We start from the raw sequence: 14750 nt of genomic DNA on the forward strand, positions 1-14750 counted from the left end.
GTCGTCTACGTAAATCGCGTACGCATGAATATCATCCAATGCACGGTCGACCAATTTCGGGCGCACATTGTACGGAAATAAGGAGAAGGCGGCGCTGCGACGCTTCTACTACGCAGTGCAGGTACGCGGAGGAGATGTCGGCGGGGAGGACCCAGGAACATTATTGACGTTATTCCCGTCTGCACGCAAGAGATATTTCTCATCACAGCTGCAGTGAACTAACGTTACAGAGCGAAGAATGGGAAGGAGTATACGCGGGGTTTCTCACGCTGAAAGCCTGGCTGTCTCCACCGAACACCGACTTTCGCTTTTCAGCGGTCTTTTCAGGAGGGAATAGCTTCGGGAAAGCAAGCAAGCTAGCAGCACAGGCTAGCTTCGCAGCTAAACTGCTGCCTTATTGTGGCCCGCAACGAACCTCCCAGCTAGCATCCGTCGCATGCACAGAAAGAAAAAATGGTGAGAACTGCTAAAGTGTTGTTTTGGTACATTTAATCAGCTATTTCGGCACTGTTGTAGTTTGATCTCTAATCTGTCAGGTTTGTCACGTTGTTGTCACGTTGTTGTCACATCCTGGAAAAATTGTCACAGGGCCAGCTGGCTAGCTTATCGTGCTACAAGGTTGACAGCCTCTGTCACCTGGCTGCGGTGTCCTGGATGGAGAGACTAACACAGCACTCAATGCGAAACCCTCGCAGTTTAAAGTTACCTTGTTTAATACCGAATGTCTTAACGTTGAAGAGCGTAAATTACAGCCTCTCTGAAGTAGCAAGGCTCGCTGCTATTCGATAACATTGACGTTATTTACAGTTTTGCTCCAACTAAATGTCAACTTTTGAGTCCTCACTGAACGCTGCAGCCCGTCTGGGAGCTTTGGAGGATGAGAGAGCAGCATGCTGGACCTCCATGGAAAACTGTCTACCTTGCTCTTCTAGGCGTACAAGATGTTCTGTTGAGGTGTTTAGCTAAAGGTCATGGACAAGCAGGTAGCTCCTGTATCTCAAACGGTGAAGAAAGTGTGTTCATAACATATGACACCCCCTCCTCACTGCTCTGTGTTTGGTGTACACTTGGCCACAAGTGTAAAATATTCTGCATTTTAAAGTAGGTCTGCAACAAACGATTGTTTTCATTGTCCGGTAACCTGCTGGTTATTTTCTGGATTAATCGATTGTTTTTTTTTTTTGGTCCATTAAATGTCAGAAATAGGTGAAAAATGTCATTCAGGAGCCTGAGACGACGTCCTCAAATGTCTTGTTTTGTCCAAACCTAAAGATATTCACATTACTGCCACAGAGGAATATAGATGCAGAAAATATTCCCATTTAACAAGCTGGAATCAGAGAGTTTTGATTTAAAAAAAAAAAACACTCAAACTTATTAATCAATTGTCAAAATAGCGGTTAATTTAACAGTTGACAACTTATCGATGAGTCGTTACAGCTCTATAATAAAGTCTGTTATACAGTGTTGGGCTAAACATGAGTTCTGTCATTTATTGTGCATTAAAGTTGATAATATTCCAGCCAGAAAAAGTTGTTTGGTGAACAGATTCTCTGACTGGGTTGCTGGATAAATTGACCGTAGCATCACACTGCTGCTGATCTGGATGAACCGGTCGATGTAAAGTGCTAGTGATAAGAGATCGTCGGCAGTTGTTGCAGCATCACACACACACACACTGGTTCCACACTGAAGACTCAGCCCATGAGATTCTGGTCTAGTGGTTTTGTTGCAGACGATTTGACAATAGTTTTTCATTTTTGTTCTAAATGAAATGTTTTTTTATATAGTATATGGTGCATTTGTAATTGAGTGATTAATCATTTTGATTATTGTTTTTACAAATGTGTTGACTTACAGGGAACTTGAACACATCACTGTCCTCAACACTTAAATATTCATACTGTTGAGATTAGATTCAACCCTCCCTCAATTCATCCTTATATCAGTATCAGATGCTACATTATCAAGTTCATTTAAGCAACCGTAACCAGGCACAAAGCATAATCTGTTTTTCCTTTTTGCCAACACTTGTTTTTGTCACAACATATAAAATCTGTATAGTCATCAGATACTGATCATCAGATTAAACTGAGCTACCTTTAATTTTTGCATAATTTCAGCTCTGTCCAGGACTGCTACTCCCTTTTTCACCACAATTTCTAGTCCATTTATTGATGCACCACTCCTTAAATATTCAATGAAATGGTTAAATGGGCAGATTTAATAACTACACACCGATCATACAGATAATAAACACTTAAAAGTGTCTGCGTCAATGATTATTATTGTTTACCACTGTCAGAAATCTTTTTGATACATGAGATTATTGCTTAATTGTTGACACCTTGTGTATTTGTCCATGTGCAGGTGTACCTGTTAAATCCTATAGAGAACCTGAGAAGCTACATCAACAACCGTCCACCACTGGTCATTTTCATGATCAGCGTCAGTGCAGTGGCCATCGCCTTCCTGACCATCGGTTATTTCTTCAAGATTAAGGAGATCAAGTCTCCAGAGTTGACGGAGGTGAGTCTCGCCCACATGGTTCTTTAAGAGAGATGAAATTATACAGTCTGCTCCATTAAGTGTCTCTCAAATACCAGAAACAGAAGGTCACAGCTAATGCTAAATGTCAGTTCATGACCTTTGTGGCCTGCTTTATGCCATGACGATGCATTAGCCCAAAATTTTGAACCGTGTTGCATTTGTGCTGTTACCTATTGAGCCTTTTCTTGTCTCTCCCAGCTCAGTCCTTTAGGCTAAAAGAAGCTCATTCAGGGAATTCAGATTTTCTTCATATACTGTGCAAGCTGCTTTATATAGTACATTTTACCCCCGTTCTACCTGGCTGTAATATACACACCACTGTAAACAAATTAGATGCTTACATGGAAATAAACCTTTGCCTTTGAATCTGAATAGGAAGCATGTGCAACTCAAAGGGCTGTATTTAGCATCAAACTTGGATAGAAAAATAGGTTGAGGTACAATCTGTCAGTACAAAACTTAAATATGACAAAGGAAGTTCTGTGCATGGCAGTCCACCTGTGGGAAGGTTAAACATGATTTCATTGATAATCCCAGGTGGAAATCAGGTCATTAATCACAAAATATCATCCTGTCCAACAATGAAAACACACACACTCTCTCACAGGACTGGAACACCTTCCTGCTGCGCTTCAACGAGCTGGACTTTTGCGTGTCGGAGAATGAAACGATAAAGCACGGCCTGAACGAGTCGACCACGCCGGAGAGCATGGTCGTGACCAGCGGCCAAGCTCGTTCCAGCACCCAGGTTCCCCTCCTGCTAGAGGACTCAGGTCCCATCAACATCTCAGTCCCCATCACCCTCACGCTGGACCCCCAGCGCCCTTTCGGAGGCTACTCTCGCAATATCACCCACCTGTATGCCACAGTGCTGGGACAGCAAGTTGGCCTGTCCGGTAGGTTCTCCTTCACATCATGGCTTGTTTGTATTTGCCCTGCTGTCAGGATTCAGAAAAAAAGTCAGTTTATGTTTAACAGGAAATCAGGTGGGACTGTGAGGATTAACCAATAAACACTGGAAAATCAATACAAGAGTATTGAGAGATACTAGAGATAGAGATACAGCTACATCAAGTTGGAACTGTTACTGAATGTCAAATTTGTTCAAATCGATTGTGCAGAAACCTTCAAATAACTAATCTCAGTGTGTGTGTGTGTGTGTGTGTGTGTGTGTGTGTGTGTGTGTGTGTGTGTGTGTGTGTGTGTGTGTGTACACACAATTTATCTTTATGTTTCACACAATTTCACTTCCTGAAAAAAAATTCCCACATTATATAACATGTCAGATCTCCACTAATGACGGCTTCGCCACAAATCTCAGTGAAACAGTTGTATTTGTAAAACATGCCGCTGAACTGAAAAATGCACCGTCGCATTATAGCCTTTGCAAACTTTTTAAAAGTGACGCCGTGCAGCGGCAGGTCGTGTGATGCTACACACACGACAGCTGACACAGACAGACTGCAGTAGGCTAAAATAAAGAAAGGATCAGACTCACTAAACCTCACACAGTCAGAAGTGTGCAGATGGAGTGAACTGCAGATTTGTTTAACTGCACTATTGACTCTAATGCGTTATCGTCATGGAGACATTGTCACGTGAGAATTGCATGCGTTCTACAGTGTCTGTATGTTATTGGCATGGACTGTTTTGTGCAGCTGCTGTACATGTAATTCGCTCTTTCTGAGGGCTGGAGTTTGTCCTTTTAATGGGTTTTGATTTACCTCTTTGTGCGGTGACTTGACTTTAACGTGGCGAGCAAACAGTGGCAGCGTTGTGTAACATTAAGCTGTTCCCATTCAGCTGCTCCTCCTATAGGTTTCAGACTGAAAGCTCTCTGAAGGCAGATCAAAGCGAGAAGTCAACATTGCTGGCGTTATTGTCTACATGCTAAGCTATATGTTTGTGAACTTTCACTCACTCTGAGAGCCCGAGGTGTTTTTCTTTCTTCCTGTTTGCTGTCGTGCTTCATAGAGAAAGAATTTAGAAGGACGGAAGAAAAGACTGCTGCATAAAACTGTGTTTAAATCAGCCAAATGGTAAACTTCAGCATCTACTTTATCAAATAAAATTCTATTTTATACTTAAATGTCATCTTTGAAGACTTCCAAATAGATCAATCTGTGGTGTGCATTAAGTGCATTGATTTTCTTCCGGTGGACATGAGGTTGTTGAGAGGATGAGTAGAGCGGTTGCAGTAGCAACAGAGCAAAATGAGAATTATGCATCTCTATCACTGCTCAAATGGGATTATATTCTCGTGGTAAAGTCAGGTAATTTTTATTTTACAGCACGCCACATTAAATTAATTAGAGTATTAATCCCATCCAGATTGGCTTTTTCTGTGGTTTAAGCCTTCTGCCGTTAAGGACATTACAGCTCCAAATCTGCAAAAACTGTGATGATTGCACCTCTTTGCAGATCAATATCTCTGTGTTACTAAATGTGCAACACTTTATATACCACGGCTTATAAAAAACACTTCCATGATCAGGCCCTTGTTTGTCTTAGCTGTGTGCTGCTGTTACAGGTTTAGCTGCTGTACCCTTGTCTTAAATTTTAAAGCCACTAAAGAGATGTGCAAAGCCAGTAATGAGCTTTGCAAATGTTTAATTACCTTGAGCAAACAGTCCTGTCTAAATAAGGCTTATACTGAGCAAGAGATGAATGGAGTACACAGGGGGAATGCCAGCCTCCTCTTTTATAGAAGCCCTACAAAATCAACTTTTGATATTACTGATAAAATAACAGGAATGTTTTATTTAAAAAACAAACAAACATGTGAACGTGTATTCGACACGTCAACGCTTTCAGCAAATGCTTCCACAGTTACATTTAGTGGAAAATGCTGCCTTTCTGAAGGGAAAAGCATTAGTATGACGGTATCAGCAGAGGGAGAGTCCTGTGCGAATATGATTGGATATGATTGGGCGATGATGAACGCGTACTTTTTCACACAATAAGCCTTCAGATGTGTTTGACACAAATGAAATTGAGAGAAAATCAGGCTCTGTTCCTGATGACTGGAAAGATTTGGAGAGTTTCACGTCCTCATCAGTTGTTTGACTGCGCTCGTGAGAACTGGAAACCCTTTTGTTTGGAGACTCGGTGCTCGTGGCTGTTGTGTCATCTATCTTCAGTCACACCCAGGAGTCCACCCGGTTTGACTGATGGTTTTCTAATCCCCTTTACAGTTTGATAGATATTCCTTCAGCACATGCAATCAGTCAGGCGTTCGTTATCGGGGGGGGCAGCTCGGTGTGTCATCAAATATCGCTGCTGTGGCTCTCCCTGGTTGCCTGCTGTGGGTGTTGTATGTGTGCTGTTCAGGCTCTTCTAGGCTTAATTAATTGTCTCAGATCTAGGAGGCGCCACTCTTTGGGCTTGTCCGTTGTTTTAGCCTGATCCCGGCTAATCCCAAGCAATTATTCTCATGCCGTTATAACAAGTGAGAGAATGTGGATATGCAAGTTAGAGGCATGTGAATTGTGGTAGATGCTTAAACCAAAACTGCCTTTTCTCTCTTACTGTGATCATTTCCTAACAATCTGTTATGCTCCGTCTTGTTTTTGCGTGTAGGCCGGGAAGCCCATGAAGAAATAAACATCACTTTCACCCTGCCTTTATCCTGGAACTCAGACGACTGCGTGCTGCACGGCCACTGCGAGCAGGTGGTGTTCAGCACTTGCATGACCATCACTGCGGCCAGCAATATCTTCCCAGTCACAGTGTGAGTTGGACTGCCTCCCTGACTCATCGGGACACGCTCTCTATCTCTGCCTAGAGCTGGGTGATACTGACAAAATGCAGTACAGCACCCCAAATGTTTTTGATTTAGCTGGAAGTGCTTTCATACAATGGTCATTCATAGTAGTTAGCGATGAGGTTTCTGAGGAAAGATGTGAAGTATTCATTCCAGATAAGTCTAATAGAGGTGAAATGCATAACTGATAGTAGTTAGAAGATTGTATATTCTTGTTAATTGCATGGTAGTTGTTCAGACTGAGACACCATTGTTGCACCTCTCTGCAGTCTCCATTTGTTTTTATATAAATGAATTAATTGTTGAGCTTTCCATCCTCCACGCTGCATGGATTATAACCACAGAGGGTTCTGTTATGAGGTTTCTTAAACAAAGCTTGCAACCATCAGCTGGAGTGACACATGTTTCCAGCAGATGCTATCAGCCGTAAACAATGAGTGTTCATTCTGTGACTTCCCCAAATGACTAAATGAAACTCAGTTGTTGTCTGGTAATGCGAAACTTGCTCTGATGGCTGGTTTTGGTAAATACGCTGCAACTTACAGTTTCTCAGAGAGTGAAGAACACCTCTCTGCTCTTCTAGCGCTCCAGCTTTGTTAGCAGCGAGCTAGGCGGCCTGTCTAGCTACAGCGCTCTTGCATGCTCATGCATGGTGTGCAAGTATGTTTTGATCGGTGAAAGAAGTCAGTTTGAGTGAGAAGAGATGGTCCCGTGTTTCACATCACAGCTTGCACGTTACAGATCTGGTGAAATGTGCGCCAGGAGCTCTGCAGCCTTCAGGGATGAGCAGTCGCGTGTCTTGTCAGTCTGAAAGTAGAACGTCAAGCGGAGACTGAGTCCGTCAGATTCAGTTACTTTGATCAGATGTCAGACTTCAGTTATTGGATTACCACTTTGACTGTCACATTACGTGTCACACTGTATGCTACTTAAATGGGAAGTATTACAGGCGTCTTAGAGGCTGCTTTGGAGCCCAAAGGTTAACTGAAAATACAAACTGTAGAAGCTGCATTCATTTGCTCCCTTGCTTTCGTCCCTCCAGATGTCTCCACGTCTTATTTTCTTTCTGTTTGATAAGTGATGCACTGTATGGAGCTGCAAAATAGCCAATAAGACAGTGACATAAACAATCAGATGAGTAAATACAGAGAATTATTATCGCACCGTGAACAGCTCCATGACACCAACCAACAGACGTCGATCTTCCTTTTGGTTTGTAGGCAGCCGCCACACTGCGTGCCAGAGACGTACACCAACGCCACATCTTGGTACAAGGTGTTCACCACAGTCCGCGACTCGGATACCAAGTACAGTCAGGACTACAACCCCTTCTGGTGTTACAAAGGAGCCATCGGCAAGGTGTACCACGCTCTCAACCCAAAGCTTACGGTCATCGTTCCTGATGTGAGTCACCGCCCTTACACACCCGTATTCAGAGTTTTTATTCAACAGTTTCAAATGTCGTCATTCATGATGTCTCAGTTAACTTAACTAGAAACCACAGAGTCAACAAAACTATGATTAGATGTATAAAAATCTGTAAATATCTCCACAGTAAACCAGGTTTTAGTGAGATTTGGATAGTTTCCAGTCATTGTATGAGAAGAAATTTGCAAATTCAAAAATCAAGAATCTATATTTCTATTTCTTTCTATTCACCTTTCTCTTTAATTTAAAAATAAAATGTAATTAAATTAGTTTTTTGTATATTTTTGGCCTGGTTAGAGCAGCTGTAGAACAATATTTACTCCAACATAATTACTGCTTGACCTGAACGGATTCACATAAAATTTAATACCTTGACATGCGTTTTCTATTCTAGAATGTTATATTCATAAATTCACCAAAATGATTGTGTATTGGAGGGATTCAGGTGGTATGTGATCGCTCTGTCACCCCCTTATAAGACGAGGTGAACGTGACTGAACACAAAGCCCATTTAGTATTAGTTCTATACTGATGCTGGCAGATTGTTCTGGGGTTACAATGGTCCCATTGAAAGACCACAGCTGGGCCCCGAATGGTCCGGTGAGCCTGAAAACAGTTTGAAAACGTTTGCTGTCTCTGCACAGTTACCTGATCTCAGCCCACTTCGACGCACAGAAGATTCAGGAGTGGTGCTCGAGACGGCCGTCATCAGCTGAATAACAGAGGAATGCATCGACACTTGATGAACCTGTTTCCTGCCTGCATGCAGGGAGCTTTAATGCCTGTAAAGCTTCTGGAAATGTTTCAGTTGTGCCTCTAAAACTCTTTACAAGTCTGTGATATCAGGTGGTGTTGAGTCATATTAAACAATCACCATGTTGTTATTAAGGTGGTCCCGAGCTGCACAGCTGCAGACGTGTGCTCATTTTAAACGTCATCTCACATATTATGCGTACACTTATGAGAAACACTTCCTTGAACATAACACACAGCATAGCGGCAGACGAGATTATATTGATGCCAAGCTGCAAACCATAAAAAGAATTAAAAAAACTGCTATTCCAGAGTCTTTTACTGCATCTAAATCACGTTCAGTCATGTGATTGTATTGTAACCCAGCAGTAGCAGCGGCCGGCGCTGGCTCTGATCAGTGACGCCACACCTGAAAATCCAGAATGCAGCTAATGTGTGTTATTTAACTCTGTGACTGTTTCTCACCAGGACGACCGTTCCCTCATCAACCTGCACCTGATGCACACAAGCTACTTCCTGTTTGTCATGGTCATCACTATGTTCTGCTATGCAGTCATTAAGGGGCGGCCCGGCAAAGTACGACAAACCAACCCCGACTTCTGCCCTGAGAAGGTACAACAGACACCAGCAGTGCTATATGACCTGAACAGGTAGTTCAAGCCAAGCATCGATTGACCAGTGATTGGTTAAAGATTGATCCAATCATACTGCTGATTTTCTGCTTCTTGTGCAAAATACGTGGACACCTATCACTACGTGTTGCTTAAGAAATAAATCACATGTTCTACTTTGCATGCTAACAAATACAATGTATTGCTAATTATGCTTTAGCTGCTTATTTGTAGCGTGATTATAGCAGGAGATGTGTTGTTGGTCTCAGGTGTGCCTGATGTGAGCGTCCCAGAGGGGAGGGAAGATCGTCCTCTTCTTCTTACTTATCGTTGTAGAACAACACACGACAGCGCTGTCCACATATATCACCTTTCATCGCAGCCGCCGCGCGAGGAGCCAGCTCACGCTGGTCGGTCCAGGGATTAACAATTTTAAGATGGGTCAGCAAGCTGTGACTCGTTGTCTGAGTCAGGCCAAACAGATGGTTTTGAGTGCTTCACTGTGGCAACAACACAGCACATTATATTATTTTTCGATTGGGGCAGTGGAGCCGAGCGAAGTTCACTTCCTCTGTTGGTTGTCTGTGCTTGTTCTGTCCGTCCCTGCGATGCATAAAAGAGATCCGCTGACCAAAAGAGCACAGAACACATCTATGTGTTGTTATTTAGATCTGTTTTAATTAAAGAGTGGCTCCTCTCACTCCCTGATAAACACGTCTCACTACGTGTAGCTGCTTCACAATAAAAGCCTAGCATGGCTCGCCAATGGCGAACTTCACACCGTTCAGTTCAGTGGACTACCCGGCGAGATTTAGAGTATAAAGTTTAATTTGAATATGAATTTGGGGTACTTTAACGGCTAATTCCAGTGTGAATACAGATGTCCTTCACTTTGTTCGTCACATTTTAGATTTTTTACTCTCCTCTCAGTCTGACTCACAGGAAGTAGGCTTGTTGGCATGAGCCCGCTATTGGTCGACTATTTCAGTCGGCATTCTCCTCCCCTTCATCTGCCCCTCCGACGCTGTTTTGCAGGAGCATCGTCGCTGCATCCTGAGCTCAGCGCCGCACAAGATGATTGCGATTTGTTTAAAGAAACACAAACAAGCCAGAGAGTCCCCCCCCCCCTTTTCCAGAATGATAATGAGTCCAGCGCTGACACAGCGCTAAAACCAAGTGAGGAGATAAAGTCTGGCTGAGTGAGACGAGTCTCCGGTTGATTGCAAAAATATTTTTAGTAATTTCTTCACAGCAGTGGCTTCTTCGCTGCTTACTGAGGAGATTTGATGTCCTTATGTGCAGAGTTTGGTTGGAAAACGACTGAATGGAGAATGACCACAGCGCATGTTGCTGCACGCACACAGGAAATCTGATCAAACTTAAATTTAAATACTTAATTTCTCTTTGTGTGCATGCGTGTGTGTGTGTGCGTGTGTGCAGTTTCTGTGTAATTCCTTTCCTAAGTTTGTAAGCTGCACTAAAACCCATTTCTTCTGTTGCAGGTGGCGTTGTCAGAGGGTTAAAAAGACATCAGAGAACTATGTCAGAACTTACCTGTAACATGGACAAACTCAAAGAAACAGAAGAAATAAAAATAACCATACCAGTTGCCTAGTGAACCTTGGAAATACGATAAGGGACACGAAAGCTCTGTGAATGCATTACTCTTGCAATGTTGGGTTTCTCCAACCAAAGATATACAAGTGCCTGTATCTGTCGTGTAAATATTTGTAGGAACTCTGATATTCTGTGCAAATCCTCTCTTTCTTTTTCTTTATTATTCTTACGTTGTTATTTTTGCCTGAGTCCCCTCGTGCCATGTCAGAACATGCAGTACATAAACAGAGCAGAAGGCCAGATCCAAGAACTACACAACCGTTTTTTCTAGCAGTCATTCGGCCTCGTTTGCCAAGCAAGAGAGAGGAGAACCGCGGAGAAACGTTCTGTCACAGATTTCGGCCTCGATTCTTGCTGGAGATGTTTGGACACATCAGAACCGTCTGTAAACAGAGTATTTTATCTCCTGTGGTGAGAAAGCGTGATGTTTAGTCACTCGAATTACGTTCAAGTGAACTAAAATAAGCCTGAAATCCCACGTGAGGATGCTTGCAACATATGTCTGATTAAGTCTTCAGTATGCACTTGTCATTGCAGCTTCAACAGGACAAATGACAGTTGGCACTTTTCTCTGCACCAGACGACAGCGTCAGCAGACGTCTGATCAGAATTTGCATAAAGTAGCAATTAGTTTATTCAATTCAACTCTCAATTATGTTTGGTCCGTACCCAATTAAGAGTTATGTTTCCCTGCGTGCCGGCAGTGTCATCTAACGTGGAGCATTGAGATGATTGCACTGTGCACATTAATATTTGAACAGAACACAACGTCAACAGTGAAGTTAACGAGCCCCGGTGTCTCAGTTTGTATCCTGTTAGGCCAAGTCCGCTTTAAAGGCAGTTAAATAAGCTGCAGAGGCTCCCGTGGTTTGTGTTCGTTCTTTACTTTGAGACGAGTCGCCGCCTTTTGTTTTCCTTCGTCACTCACCTGCCTCTCGCTGCAGCAGTTCTGTAGTTTTTGGCGTCTGGACTTCGGCGACGTTCGATGCCGTCTTCTTTGTTGCACCTGGATGAAGCGAAACATTATCTTGCCTTACCTACGGTGGACTCGCTTGCTTGAAAACAGACGGGGAGATCGTCTTCTTCTCCCTCTCCGACATTAACTCGCCGGTCCCTTCCTCCACAGCCATCCTTCTCTTTCTTTCTTCCAGCGTGAGGAGCCCGTGGTTAAAACCCAACTCGTGATCTTTGTCCTTTTATTGTAAATGTCAAGTGGCCCTTGAGTGATTATATTCTAGGAAGCTTTTGAGTTATTTGTGCTTTTATTTTAAGCAAATGATTATCAGTTGCACATCTTTAAGTGTTTGCAGAGTTAGTGCACCTTTAGATTTCTTGCACATTTTGTGTTATTTGCTCCTGTGATGCTTTCTTTTGTCCAAGGTCACATGTAAACAGTGATATTGAACTATATAAAACTTGTTTCAGTTGGCCTCCTTCTGAAAATAACTATAATTATCTGTTAGTATATAGTTCTATTTATATAACTATGATAATATATTTATGATTAAATCATTGATTTTTTTTTTATTTGTAGTACAACAAAATGTGCAAAAACTCACTTGGTGTGCGAATGTGTGTGAGTGAGTTTGGGAAGTGTTCAGCGGCTGCAGGCGGCCTCAGACTGCGACTCTGCTCGTTTCTTTAACGCACAGGCCTGCATGACGTTTTCACACGACTCCTCGCGTTGTGCAGAAACTAGCTGTAGCTTTAAGGATGAAATTCACGCTCCTCCAGTGGTTTTATGGCGAGAGCACGTCTGACTTTGACAATCATTTATTTTAAATGTCCTGCAACACATATTTGCAATAAAGAGAAAAAAAAACAGAAGTACTTTAATTAGACGAGGTTGAGATTGTTGCTAAATTCTCGAGTCGCCGTCTGCTGGGCCGTTCAGACTCAAATGTAATGAAATGTGTCGGCGCTTCTCTGAAAACAAACCTTCCTGTGAAGCGAGAGAGCAGCCTGAGTCCGCCTCCAGCCGCCGTCATGTGTGGCTTCTTTTCAATAGCAATTACTGATACGTTTTACTTACCTCTCTGTTATAATTTGTTCCATAATTGATGTACCCGTTGAATGTACTTTTTTTATAAGCAGCATAATCTAAATCTTAAAATGCGAGAATTCCAAGTGATTTTAAACTATGAGGTAGTTAGATTGATTTGTTTTTTTTTTTTTCAGTTTCAAAGGCTTTACTTGAATTGTGTTTTTGTCGGAGTGGTAATCATATATTGTAAGGTTTATCCTCTTGTGGAGAGAATGAATCTCTTATTGTATCAGACACTTTGTACATTTGTTTGGTTTATTTGTGTGTGTATGTTGAAGGTTAATGAGTGAAAGGTGATGTGATACCTTTTTTTTTTTTTCTCCCATACTGAATGATGCGAGGACAAGTCTTCCTGATTCTGATGTGTTTCATATATGAACTTGGATCTGTTGCTTTTACTGTCATCGATCTCCTGCGCTCTCACAGTAGGACTTTTTTTTTTTTTTTTTGGAAGATTTGGCAGCTCAGACATTCGGAAATGGTGGGGGGTGTTGATGTGAATGAAGCATGCCATTTTATTGCCAAACCATTATGATTTCTGTTGATGACCTGCGTTTACCTGCTTTTAACCCCTCCTTGTGTGATTTCATGTTCATCTTCGGTTAGAATTGCATCTCTATAATTGCAAAATGCCTTAACATTGTCCAGTTGCATTTAAGTTTTCTTGATTCCACATATCGCATATTGTAAAACACCCCGGCTTCACGGAGACGACTCCGAACACGGAGCTCGTTTTATCACTTCTGAGCTCTTCAGCTCGCCGTGCTTGTTAAGTGCACATGTAGAGAAACTGATTTTAAAGGAGCAGAAGCTTGCCGTTGTAGTTTTCGAATTACTCCACTATATCAGTAAAGATCGGAGTAAACACAGAGGAGCCATATTCTCCTTAGTTGCTTCATCTCAGTGTTCTCAGCTTTACATTAAGCAAAACACACACGTCTCTAATATAAGGCTGCCACTTCACCTCGTTATCCTTTCTGTCATGTTAGTAGCGCTTACAGGCAAGTATTAAGCCAACTCTGTGCCTTCTGCACTATCGAGCTGCATCCTCCCTGTACATACAGTAGATAGGACAGTAGGTTTAATGTGGCTAGAACTCCATTCAAACCCTTTCCCTCTCCAGTGGAACTGCTGTAAATGAACTCAAGTTTAAATAAACTGTCTCTAAAGTTCAACATCACTTCGTCCCTGACCCTCCTTCTCTCCGCCGCCGCCGTTTTTATCTGCTTCTACGGGGGGATTAATGATCTGCCAGTGGAGGCAGAACTTGCTGGTGCTGGAAGTAAAAAGCTGTGTGTGTGTAGGCGTCTACTGGTGATACGCCATATCATTTGTTGCAGTCAACTATTCCAGTGAAAAGAACAAAGCCAACAATGTGTCAGTCCGTCCTTCCCGGCCTGCAAATCGCTCTCAGCAAGCAAAGATGCAAAGCTTCAAAAACAGCTCACAAATAAACACTTTCATTTTTTAAAAAAAGAGCAGTAATTGCTTAAAACAGCTGGACTCTGTAGTTTTTAATCAAACTGTTGTTGTGAGTCGAGAGGCGCTAATGAGAGCTTCCAGCAGCAGGATGGTGGATTCAGAATAAACTACCCATCTTAATCATAATGAAAAGCTAACCCAGACTGGACTTGAACTTCTTTTGGTCTTATCATGAGATTTATTGGAAATAAATAATATTTCCAGACGCATCTCTTAGAGTCTGATTCTGAAAAACCTGATGAAAGCCAGGACGCACAGGATCCGGAATCGATAAAAGTTCCTCACACAAACTATTTATCAGTGAGATTCAAAGGGCAGATGGCAGCGGCGCAGAATTACCAAGCAGGCCTCACCGCCGCAGACCTTGATGAACAAAGGTCAGCATAGCCCTCGAGATCCAGAACCACCGAGCGGACCCATCTGCTCCAGTGGCAGCCCCTGACCGGGTGACTCAAACAGGATGGAGGCGTGTTGTGGAGAAGCCCTCAAGAACACATGAAAT

General features: G+C 42.5%; 1 protein-coding gene across 2 annotated transcripts; it reads left to right on the forward strand.

The window, feature by feature from the left end:
* The first annotated feature begins 130 nt into the window (after positions 1 to 130).
* tmem248 (transmembrane protein 248) lies at positions 131 to 13937 on the forward strand. Of its 2 annotated transcripts, none has more exons than XM_041952972.1 (7): positions 131 to 456; positions 2371 to 2529; positions 3158 to 3446; positions 6130 to 6280; positions 7534 to 7717; positions 8963 to 9144; positions 10608 to 13937. In XM_041952972.1, exons 1-7 carry the CDS (start codon positions 454 to 456, stop codon positions 10663 to 10665), a joined length of 1026 nt encoding a protein of 341 aa, XP_041808906.1. In that variant the 5' UTR covers positions 131 to 453; the 3' UTR covers positions 10666 to 13937. The 2 variants fall into 2 exon arrangements, with proteins under 2 accessions (XP_041808906.1, XP_041808907.1); XM_041952973.1 differs by having other exon boundaries at positions 8963 to 9106.
* Positions 13938 to 14750: the final 813 nt, after the last annotated feature.

The sequence above is a fragment of the Chelmon rostratus genome, chromosome 14 (genome assembly GCF_017976325.1).
Source record: "Chelmon rostratus isolate fCheRos1 chromosome 14, fCheRos1.pri, whole genome shotgun sequence".
Lineage (NCBI taxonomy): Eukaryota > Metazoa > Chordata > Actinopteri > Chaetodontiformes > Chaetodontidae > Chelmon > Chelmon rostratus.

Excerpts from the sequence above, each read along its gene's own strand:
- tmem248 (XM_041952972.1), top strand. Across the intron at positions 6,281-7,533 it reads AATATCTTCCCAGTCACAGT|GCAGCCGCCACACTGCGTGC; the intron begins GTGAGTTGGACT and ends TTTGGTTTGTAG. Across the intron at positions 7,718-8,962 it reads TTACGGTCATCGTTCCTGAT|GACGACCGTTCCCTCATCAA; the intron begins GTGAGTCACCGC and ends GTTTCTCACCAG.